The sequence below is a fragment of the Prunus dulcis genome, chromosome 1 (genome assembly GCF_902201215.1).
Source record: "Prunus dulcis chromosome 1, ALMONDv2, whole genome shotgun sequence".
Classification (NCBI taxonomy): Eukaryota; Viridiplantae; Streptophyta; class Magnoliopsida; order Rosales; family Rosaceae; genus Prunus; species Prunus dulcis.
The window spans coordinates 12,160,786-12,172,933 of record NC_047650.1 but is presented as its reverse complement, the minus strand read 5'-3'; the positions used below and the strand labels follow the sequence as shown (position 1 = coordinate 12,172,933).

The following is a 12,148-nucleotide window of genomic DNA, read 5'->3' as shown; positions in this document are numbered from 1 at the left end:
TGTGTTTTTCTAAATAAACACATTTTTTGTATGGGGTTTTAGGAGATAAAAGTTTTGTTTGACTTTTTATCTTCCTGAAATAATGGTTCTAATAATGGTTATCTGACTGGACTTAATTATAATATGCTAGCTTCGTAATATCATTATCTTGTAATTTGTAAACGTGGTCTTTTATTTGCAGCTTTGTCTCACTCTCTACGAATCTATGACTGCTTTTGCATCTGTCTTATGTATTGAATTATTTAATTGTGAAGGATGTCGGTGCAGGGCTGGCCACTCACCCGTTGGGGTGTAAATTAATGGGGCCGGTGGCTTAAATTTCCCAGCTGAAGCCATGTTTAATTTCTGATGATCCAGCTCTACCCACGCTAGCCTCTGTCTCTGTCTCTTCTTATGACTTTGAATTTCATTTTAATGTCACTCTCCACGTTTCAAGAGCTATATTTATATTCTAGTTTAGATTTGATTAACTAATGATTATTAATTAACAAAAGGACAAAGAACATGAAATTCAAAGATTAAGAGATAAAAACTAACGTAGGGTTCAGCAGGTTTACTTTCGCACGAAATAACTCAATGATGAGTAACAGGGACGGACCCAGGAATTTTATGTCATAGGGTCATAGTGTAATGGAGGATTTGGGGCTTCAAGGCTTGGTGGGGAAAAGGGTTAAAGGTTTGTGGGGGGTGGAGATTGGGGATTTAGGTTTGAGAGTTTAGAAAATAGGTGTTTTGGAATGAAAATTCGGGAGGAAGAAGCTGGGCATCTGTTATGTAATTATTTTTTTTTTTTTTTTATAACACCTGGACCAAAACGACGTCGTTTTGGCCAGGTCTTTTAAAAAAAAATTCGGTACTCCTGGTCCAAAACGACGGCGTTTTGGCCAGCGAGTTTTTTAAAAAAATTCGCTGCTGGCCAAAACAATGCCGTTTTGGCCAGCGAGTTTTAAAAAAAATACACGCGTCTGGTCCAAAACGACGCCGTTTTGGCCAGCCTGTTTTTAAAAAAAAATGAGAAGCTGGGCCAAAACGATGCCGTTTTGGCCAGCTTCTTTCAAACAGAACACAGCTTTCCTGTTCATCTTCTTCTTCCTCTATCTACAACTCCTCTATCTCATGGGGTCACACACCAATTCAAAGGCACCTTCTACCTTGCTTTCATGGAGTCCATGGGGTCGTTTGACCCCATTGACCCCACTGTGGGTCCGTCCCTGAGTGAGGTAAAGAGAAAATGAATAAAAGAGATCAAGGACACTCCTAGTTGTATTAGTTTAATCATTATAGATATTCATTTGATATAGTCGTGCCGCAATAATAAAAAAATACGTACGTGTTTTATTCGACAATTATATAATATTTTAATATAATTTATTTAAATTTTTTTCATATATATAATTTGTATTCAATAATATTCAAAAAAGCGAGTATAGCGGCTGTACTATTTGTTTTCAAGAAATTAGAAGAAATCGGGTATAGCCGCACGGCTATACTATTTCTTTAAAAAAAGAAAAAAGAATATAGCCGCACGGCTATATGATTTCTTTTAAAGAAATAAGAAATTTGCCAAACATTTAAGTTCGGTTGTACGCGGTTTTTTTCATATATATAATTTGTATTCAATAATATATGAGAATTTTGTGTATAATTCGTAAATGTTTTGTGTATTATTGAAAATTTTATAAAAAAATATGTGTATTAAACATAACACATATAGCCGAAGGCTATACTATTTCTTTAGAAAGAATTCCAAAAAGTGGGTATAGCCGCGCGGCTATACTATTTCTATAAAAAACCATGATTAAAAGTACGAATAGCCGCGCGGCTATTCTATTTAATAATAAAAACATTAAGATAAAGGACCCTCCTAGTTGTATTAGTTTTATACTTTATAGATATTAATTTGGTATAGCTGTCCAGCTATAATGATAAAATACATACATGTTTTATTCAGCAAATTACAACTTCGGCCACTATATAATATTTTAATATAATATATTTAAAATTTTACATTTATATTATTTGTATTCAATAATATGTGCGAATTTTGTGTATTCAATAATATGTGCGAATTTTGCGAATTTTGAAAATTTTATAAAAAAATGCTTGTATTAAACATAAAAAATACGTATGTACATTTTCAATACGAGTATAGCCACACGACTATAATATTTCTTTAAAAATATAATTAAAAAAGGGAGTGTAGCTGCGCGGCTATACTATTTCTTTTAAAGCAATAAGAAAAATCCGAGTATGGCCGCACGGCTATACAATTTCTGTAAAAAAATTCAAAAAACCGGGTATGGCCGCATGGCTATACGAGTCCTTTGGAAAAAAAAAATTTAAAAATCGAGTATAGCCGCACGGCTGCACTATTTCATTTGAAAAATAATCCAATATGGCCTATTTCTTTAAATAAAAATTAGAAAACCCGAGTCTAGACGCCCGGTGATACTATTTCTTCAAAGGTAATTGAAAAAACTGAGAATAGCGGACCGGCTATACTCTTTCTTTAAAAAAATTATAAAAAATGAGTATAGCCGCGCTGCTGTACCAGTTTTTTTAAAAAATTATAAAAAAATATGTATCGACGTGCAGCTATACTATTTAATAAGTAAAAAATTAAGATAAAAGACCCTCCTAGTTGCATTAGTTTATAGTTTATAGATATTATTAATGATGCTTTATTTGTTGGCGTGACTTGTGACTTTCCTTGCACACTAAGGATTCTTATATTAATTGTAATTGATTTCCTACGTAAATAGAATTAGAAGTTATTACTTTCTTTGGCATTCAAGGAGAAGAATACACATAAAATTTACACAAATTTAAACAATATTATCTCATAAGTTTCATATTTTAGCATTATTTTCTAAAAATAAACTATTTGAGACCCAATATGAAGAAACAAATCACCTCACATAATTTGATATCCAAAATGTAGAATTTGTTTTAATGATCTATATTTGTTATTCAAATATATATATATATATATATATATATATATACATACATACATTCATATGAACCGTTAAGTCACCTACATTTTCATCGAAGAATTTCTTGCAAAGTTAAAAGTGTGGTAAGTTTTTCATTGCAATTGGCGAACCAAAGACATTGAGAAACAAACACCCTACATGAGGTTTTCACTTCGTTAATTATTAACTTATTAAACAAACAATATAAACACAATAATTAAATCACAGCAGTAGATGTGAAGTTGAAGTTAGCACAACTTGTCTCCCGAGACAAAAGTGATGAGCTGAACCCAAGCCTCTTGTTAGCCAGATCAAACTGAAGAAGATTGTCCTCCAACTGATGCCCTCCGATCACAATCGACGTCGTTGGGCTCTCAAATGAGTAGCGTTGCCTTTGCTCAGCACCCACAAACCCCAAACACAACACATCCTTGCTCACTTGCACCATGGAATTTGCTCCAGACACCCTCCAGTACACACCCTCACTTTGCAACACAAATTCAATGCTAGGAACAGCCGGGCCCACACGTGTAATTCCAATGTGGGTGGAGTCAAAGCAAGCTCCAAAAGGCTCTACAGAAGCCACTCTCTTAATATGACCAGGCATTTCTTTCACAAACGCATCAACAAAAGCTTTGTAGATTGTGCTCTCCAAGACGGTGTAAGGATTGACGGTGCTGATTTTTGTGCCACCATAACCATTTTGATCAATCGCTAGCAAAGAAGTATTTAGTGACACGATTTTTTCGTTGACTTTGATTGACTTCACATTTATGAAATATTCGGCAGAAGGCTCATCCGGATCAAAAGCATTGCCTGTATTGACAGGGTTGAGGATCAACTTGGTGAAAGTCAACGACTTATACACATCAATCTTGGGAGCCAGAACATACGGCCCATCCCCGAAGAAAACAACACCGTATGATCTAGCCGAAGAAGGCAAGCAAATGGCGAATTTTCTAGGGAGTTTATAAGCGGAGGCAAACTGGGTGGGGATAGCGATTCTGGTTCTGCCTAGACCAGCCATGCCCTTGACACCATTGGCAAGGCCAAGGACACCGTAAAATGTATTGCTACTACAAGCGAAGATGAAGTTTGGAATGTTAGAGACCTTTGGGCCGGGGTGGGACCCATCTGTGGAATGTGGGCCCCACAGGATGTCCTGACCAACCTCTCCATTGTTGTCGGCAGAGCCAATCACGGTGTTGTCTGGGAAGAGGATGCAGGTGCGGTTGTTGCAGCCTGGCCTTTTGGGGAAGAAGCATTCCCAGTTGCATTCTTTGGAGTTTGCAATGGAGCATTGTGTTGCGTTGCAGTAGGCAGGCTTGTAGGTGGACGAGATGTACTGGCCTTCGTCGCAGTCAACCCAGAGGAATTGACCACCGAGGTCAACGGTTAGCTTTAGGGTTACCGGTGGGGTCCCTTGCTTGATGGTGGTGATGTATTGGAGGGTAGAAGCGTCTTTGGCTATGGGAAGAACTAGGGCTTGGGGTTTGAGTGATGATGGTTTGGCTTGTGATGAGAGGATCATGTGGATCGAGAGTAGAAGGGAGCAAAAGAGAAGTAGGCTATGAATAGATGAGGAAGCCATTGTTAACTTATGTGTGAACTCAATAATCAATGGAAGTTATAAGATTGATGAAGTGGGAGGAGGCCTGTCAATTTATAGGTTTTTCAACTCTTAATAAATAAATAAAAGTCCTAATATATATCATCTCATGCATGTTGCAGCACAAAGTCAAATAATCCTCTGTTCAAAAGCTATAGCATAAGTTCAAGGCATTAGCAGCAGCTAGCTCAAAGTCTTTGATATTGAGTCAAGTCAAAGAGTTTTAAAGTTGCACATAGTGGGCAGGTGTCATGTGTTGAGTGGTTAATTAGTAGGTTAATTATCAGTTTTGGTTTTTGTTCATCAGTTCCATTGAAGCTGTGCTTCATAATGTTGAAATTATAGAATACTGGACTCTTATATAGTTATTTATATTTGTATTGACTCTTGTCGCTGACATCTTAATGCTTGGATCTGGATATTCTCTTTATCTGAAAAAAGATTGGGCTGTCGGTTGGCGGGTTATTTATAAATGAATATTATGTAAGCATGGGCGAGGAGTCTAAAACTAGAATATGGTTTAGGATGGCAACTTGAGAATGTATATGCCAGCTGAACCCTTTCTTACTATTTTTGTCTCTTTGACTTTGAATTTCATGTTAGTCGTCCTTTTTATTATTATTTAATTATATCATTAGTTATTTCCCAAACCATTGAATTTGTCAACTGAAATTCATTATTGAGAAAAGATAGAATACAAAGGGTCCAGTATCAGACAATAATTATCCTAACAAGCGTGTAATTGTAATTGTCTGCATCGTATATATATTGGATAAAAAGCAATTAGGAACATTTATTCACCATGCAAAAGACAAATAAATAACAGAAATTTAATAATTAAGAAGACCCTTTGGCTCTAAGCAGTAGATGTGAAGTTGAAGTTGGCACAAGTTGTTCGTCTGAAGAACGGTGAGGAGCTGAACCCAAGCCTAGAAGCAGCCAAATCAAACTGCAGAAGATTGTCCTCCAACTGATGCCCTCCGATCACAATTGAAGTCCCTGGCCTCTCACCTCCATCCACAAACCCCAAACACAACACGTCATCGCTCACCGCCACCATCGAATTTGCTCCAAACACCCTCCAGTACACACTCTCACTCTGCAACACTAGGTCAATAGCAGGCACTGCAGGCCCAACCCTTGTGCTTCCAATGTTCTTTGAATCGAAGCATGCTCCAAATGGTGCTACTGCCTTCACTCTTGGGATTTCAGCAACTGTTTTCACAAATGCATCGACCACGGCGTTGTAGATTGAGGTCTCCAAGACTGTGTATGGATTCACAGTGCTAATCTTTGTGCCGCCATACCCTTCACTGTCAATTTTCAGCAATGAAGTGTTCAAAGCAACGGCCTTGTCGTTGATCTTGATTGACTTCACATTGATGAAGTATTCTGTAGAAGGCTCTCCTTGGAAGTAAGCACTTGCAGTGCTAACAGGGTTGAGGATCAATGGGGTGAAAATAAGTTGCTCGGAGACATCAATTCCGGGAAGCAGACTATAAGGCCCGTCCCCGAAGATGACAATACCATTAGACTTTGTTGAAGAGGTCAAGCAAATTGCGAATTTTCGATGGAAGCTAAAAGCGGAAGCAAATTGGGAAGGAAGCCCAATTTTAGCCCTGCCAAGGCCAGCCATGCCCTTGACACCATTGGCCAGGCCATCCAACAGAAACGTGGAACCGCAAGTGAAGAGCAAATTGGGGACAGAAACAACCCTACCAGGAGTAAACCCATCTGTGGATTGGAGTGACACAATGTCCTGGCCAAGGTCACCGCTCGTGCCGGTTCTAGTCACGGTGTTATCGGGGGAGAGACTGCATGTGTTGTTGTTGCAGCCTGGCTTGGGGGAAGAGTAGCACTCTGTCGTACAAGCCTTGGAGTTTGACAATGAGCACTGAGCAGAGTTGCAACGAGCAGGCTTGTAGGTGGATGAGACGTAGCCTTGTTCGCAGTCAACCCAAAGGTATTGACCGCCAAGATCGACAGTGAGTTTTATGGGGACAAGAGGGGTTCTTTGGCTTAAGTTGGTGAGGTATTGGAGTGTGGAAGGGTCTTTGGTGACTGGAAGAACAAGGGCCTTGGGTCTGAAAGATGCAGCTTTGGCTAGTGAGGGAGTGGTGGTGATGATTTGGAGAACCAGTGAGCAAAAGAGAAGGCAATGAAATGAGGAAGCCATTGTTGCTGGCTTTGTTGGATGTTGATTTGTAAATCAATGGGAAATGAAACTGATGGTTGAAGAAGAGGGAGGGCATGCCACCAATTTATAGGTTTTTGAGGTGTTAGAACATTTTTGACCAAAATACAAAAGTCTATGAGTTCGAAGTGAAGAAGCCACGTTTGTCAAAGATGGCGATTATGCCAGCTCGATCCGCGGTTTCTTTTATTTTTCTGCTGACCCCGCTGAACAAAAGTTTGTCATTGTCTTTATCTTTGAATTTGATGTTCATTTGTCGTATTATATTAATAAGGATAAAGTGAGAATATTAATATTATTAGGTAAAGTTTTGGTGGAGTCTCAAAAGCAACCAAATAGAATCAATCTAATTATTTATAGTTATTTCTTCGTCTTTTTGTAGAGAAATTTATAATGAGTTATGATGATCAATATAAGTGCTAATATCTCACTTGTTTATTACATTCACACTTCATAAGGTTTTTCATATTTTCATAAATAATAATATTATTTGTATTATATTTATTGACTACCTTTTTAATAGAGGTGGCCCTACCTATATTAAAGAAGTGATCAACAATATAATCAATAAGTATAATCCAAATAGAAATAAATTATTTAGATATCCACCTAAATTTTAGATTGTTTTCCCATAACCTTTTTTTATATATAAAAATTCCTTCTCAAAATTGATGAAATCCGCAGCAAAGTTCTCTAAATAAGTTCTCTACATGAAAATTTTGCTTTTTAGAGACAAATTGCATAGGTACACCTCTTAAGATTTACCGTATTTTCACAAAAAGCCCTAAGTGTCGGTGTAATTTCCAAAATATCATCGAATTTTGTACAAATACGAGAAAATCAAAGTGTATCATTGTAATTAACCTTGTAAAAAGCAACTGAGATTTCATTCAAGATAATATGTTGATGCAATCCGGTAGCAATTTAAAAAACAATCTAATATGTTGCAAAATATATCCAAAAAACACAAGTCTTGTTCAAGTTGTCTGGAGTCTTTCAATATTTATATGATATACTATGGGTGCAGTGGCGGATTCAGAATTTGAAATTTGGCTAGGGAAAACTTACGTATTAAACTCGAGATTACGAGTGAATTCATTAATAAACCCTAAAAGATACATCTACTCATGGGAATGTAATGAGCCTTACTTCAAACGCATCTCTATACATAAATGAAAGCTTTAAAAAAAAAAATTTCACAAGTAAATACAATGCAATACAATACAAATTAACACTATTTAAATTTGAAATTTTACCATACAAGAAGTCTTAAATTTCTCAATTATCATTGCATTATCGAATTAGCACATTAATTATATATATATATATATATATTTCTATATATTTATTATATTTACTGTTAAAATAGTTTTTTTGTTTGTTAGATAATCTTCTATTATATTATATTGGCTCATAGGATAAAGTTTTTAAATAAGAGATATTTAGTGTTACACCCATTCTTAGCACTAATATTAATTATAAATAAACCCTACACAATTGAATTTATATAAACAAATTTAAAAAAATTCAAAAAATGACAGCTGGTCTTATTGAATTTAATATTAATTATTAAATTACTTTGATGCCCTATTGAGTGTTTTGGGTATTTTTATGAGATTTTGGGGTTTGACTTATTTTAAGAAATTGATTGCATTTTTGTAATTTATAAGAAGTCAAAAGCTTTTTTGTTATGTTGTAAATGAGTTTTGGGTGTGTTTCTAAGTTCATTTCATATAAGGTTGTTTCTAAGTCCATTTCATATATGGTATTTTTATTATTTAGACCCCTATATTGGGTATAATAATAAATCTCCTTTTAAATAATTCACCCATTATCATGCAGCCAAACCTCATAAAACCGATAACAGCAAAACTAGCCCATTAAACCCATCGACAATGAAAAGAGGCAGCCAAGTGTTGAACACTAAACCCACCGTTTCACTAAAGGAGGCTAATCACAAAACGGTGTGTTTCGTTGATATGGGCACCGAGACATGGTCTTCTTTGCCAGGCACACAGTGCCGCCTCCGCAACTCAGAAAACTCATCGCAAGGAAGGTGTTGCTATGCCTTCTTCACTGAGGTATTTCATCGAGCAAGTGGTGGGTATTCTTGCCCAGCCACCAATTGGTAAGTGTAGGCCATGGCTGGTTGGGCAACTAGTTAGAGATAGAATTTTTGTTTTTTTTGTTTTGTTTTTTTGTTTTTGGCTTGGCTAACACATTTTCCTATTTGTTTTTATGGAAAATTTTGGGCCGGGCAGCAGCCCAGCCTGCCCCCTGTGTAGAACCGCCACTGCATGGAACCTTATGGGCAGGTCATTGTAAATGAATATTATGGTGGGTGCCGTTGCTAAAACCAGAAGTCTTTAGGGGTGCACCCACGTGGAAAATTGGGAGTTGCCAGCTGACCCCACTTTAAGTCTTCTTGTCAAACTAATTATATAAAAAGACTTGGTACTGTGCTACTTACGAAACATAATTGATCGACTTTGCAGTATACAGAAAAATAGAGAATGAAAAAGTTGAAGAACATGGGCAACTTGCTGAAGATATTTTAAGAACATGGTTAAATTGTTGAAATGAAAATGATAAGGAACCAAAAGGACCACGGTGAAACTGTAAATGTAGGGATGATGGCCAGGGCAGTGAGTCCGACTTCTTGCACCAAAATTCGAGTCCTTTTTTTCGTAGATTAGATTAATTTAAAGTAAATTATCACTTGTATCAAGAAAAAAATAAAAATAAAGATGATCTATGTGATTTTCTGAAAGCAATATCATGTGCTCCTTCACATTCAAATTTGGCATTTTTACAATTTCTTAAAAATTAATGAGTGACAAAAGTAAAGAAATGCTACCATCACAAGCAGAGTAAGTGTAAAACAGACGATTAAAAAGGGAAATTAAAATAATCATAACATTAATAAAAGCTTGCTGCACAAAGGAAATTAGTGAGCTGGATAGTCAAAATTTACATTATAGTTTCTACCAAAATCAAACAAAAACATTAATTTACAATGAATCTTTAAGCGCAAAATCTAATCTCAAGTCTGAACAACTTGTTTGACTGCTAAATCCCAGCACAGAAGCACTCAAATCAAAATGCAGAAGAGTATCCTCTAATTGGTATCCTCCAATTACAATGGAAGTCTTCAAGTCAGAACCTCCATCCAAAAACCCCAAGCACATCACTTGGTTGCTCACCTGAACCATTGAATTTCTACCATGAATTCTCCACTTCACCATCTCACTCTGCAGCACCAGATCAATAGCAGGCACTTTTGGACCGACCCCTCTGCCCTCAGCCTGTTCTGAACTAAAACAGAGCCCAAATGGTGCCACAGGAGCCACTCTGGTCATGTTCATAGCCATAGCTGCCTGCTCATAAGCTCTGGTAAATGTAACATAAACTGAGCTCTCCATGGTAGTGTAAGGAACAGTTGTGCTTAGCTTAATCCCTTCTCTAAAACCCTCTTTGTTTAGAGATAATCTCTTGCCACTGATTTTAATGTACTTCAAGTTGATAAAATACTCGTGTTGGTTGGTGAGGAAGGGTGTGTATGTGTATGTGTATGTGAGTGAGTTTGAAATTTCAGAGACAAAGTGGCCATTGTTGTGTAATATGACCCCATTTGATGAAGATAGGCAGAGCATGAATTGCAATTTGGAGCTGAGTTTGGCAGAGATTTGTGAGGCCATTGAAATCTGAGTCCTTCCAAGGCCTAACATTCCTCTGGCACCACTTGCTAAGCCATTCAAAAGGAACATAGGTGCACAAGAAAACAGGAAATTGGAATCAAGGGTGGTGATTGAACCTGACTCTGTCTTTGATGACCCATCTATGACTTGGATGGCCATAATGTCTTGCACTAACTCCCCTTGTGTTGCCATCTGGTTGATGCTGTTTTCTGGGAAAACATGACACTTGTTGTTGTTGTCATTGCTAGAGAGGTAGTTCTTACTTCCCAGATCATGGATTTTTGGCTTTGCTGCTAAGCATTGGATCGAGCCCTGAGAAATCAGACGGCTAGGAGATGATGATGACCCACAGTTGAGCCAGAGGAATGGACCGCCAAGATCAACCACAAGCTTGGTGGGCACAAGTGGAGTGCCATGATGAATTGTGGTCATATACTGGAGGGTTGACACATCCTTGGACACATGAAAAATTAGACCATTTGGTGGGTGAGAGGGTTTTGCTAGAGATAAGTTGAGATTGCACAAAAAGAAAGAGATCAAAAGAAGAAGATGGAAAAAATGCAGAGAAGCAGCCATGGAAGAAAACCAGACAGGAGGAGAGAGATAGAGAGAGTGTTGGGTCTGGAAATGTGAAGAATGTGAGGATAAAATAAAGGGTAGTTGGTGCTTTTGCAGTTTGCCGCGGCTGGCCAACCATGATTAAATATTACAACGGATAAGAGCTTTAGGATAATGTGAACTGTGCTGACTAGATTTTGTGTTTGGAGTTGGTCAGTGTTTATCTTCTTGGGTTGGCACGTGGAGTTTTGATTTGGTGTGGTAGAGGATGATATTATTATTTTTTTAATGGTGGAGAAATATTTTGGAGCAATTTTTTGAGTCCTTCTATGGTACACCGGGTGCAGTTAGTCAGAGGCCAGTCACGTGACCTATTTTTAAAATAAAGGAAATCTGGTGTTGTGGTTAACCGGTTAAAAGAAGGAAAAGAAATATCAGGCGCCCACGATTCTGCTATTGCCCACAAAAACTATATGCAATTGCACATAAGAAATGAAATGGTAAAACGTGGAGTGTTGGATGTTAATACTCGTATTCAATCAAATTCTATAGCTAAGATAGCACCGGTTCTGAGACGTGTGGCTTGCAAAAGTTAACAACCATCAACCACCACTTCTCCACTAACAAGTCTAAATACTCCAATTGGATTCATCATGACTATAGTCCTTGAGTAATAAAACAAATCTCAAATTGACAAAAAAAAGTAAAAAGAAAATTATTACCCAAGATCGATATTTTAATCATTATCCTCAATGAATGACATTATTACCCAACCAACGAAGCATTTATCATTTATCAAGTAAATTATTCCGTTTATTATGTGATTTACCTAACGGGCTTGACATAATTTACCCAATGAATGATCCCCTTAATATTCCTTGTGTAAATTATTATGTTCGTTTGGTAACGAGTCTAAATGCTCATTACCCACCAAACGTCGATTTTTACCCAACGAACTCTGAGGAAGTCGTTTGTTGAGTAAATCATGGCATTCATTGAGTAATTTACTCAAGAAATGACATTATTTACCCAATAAATGAGCCCTTTATCATTTACTAGGTAAATTATTCCGTTTGTTAAGGTGTGTGTGTGTGTGTGTTTTTTTTTTGGGTCA

The 12,148-nt window shown here is 37.0% G+C and overlaps 3 protein-coding genes across 3 annotated transcripts; all 3 read right to left on the bottom strand.

The window, feature by feature from the left end:
• Positions 1–3,192: 3,192 nt before the first annotated feature.
• Positions 3,193–4,566, bottom strand: LOC117614024 (probable aspartic proteinase GIP2). The gene has a single exon (XM_034342698.1). It carries the CDS (start codon positions 4,564–4,566, stop codon positions 3,193–3,195), a length of 1,374 nt encoding a protein of 457 aa, XP_034198589.1.
• A 757-nt stretch (positions 4,567–5,323) lies between these two features.
• Positions 5,324–6,917, bottom strand: LOC117616514 (probable aspartic proteinase GIP2). The gene has a single exon (XM_034345852.1). The coding sequence runs from the start codon at positions 6,758–6,760 to the stop codon at positions 5,441–5,443; it is 1,320 nt and encodes a 439-aa protein (XP_034201743.1). The 5' UTR covers positions 6,761–6,917; the 3' UTR covers positions 5,324–5,440.
• A 2,750-nt stretch (positions 6,918–9,667) lies between these two features.
• LOC117616275 (probable aspartic proteinase GIP2) lies at positions 9,668–11,158 on the bottom strand. The gene has a single exon (XM_034345532.1). The coding sequence runs from the start codon at positions 11,050–11,052 to the stop codon at positions 9,790–9,792; it is 1,263 nt and encodes a 420-aa protein (XP_034201423.1). The 5' UTR covers positions 11,053–11,158; the 3' UTR covers positions 9,668–9,789.
• Between the last annotated feature and the right edge of the window lie 990 nt (positions 11,159–12,148).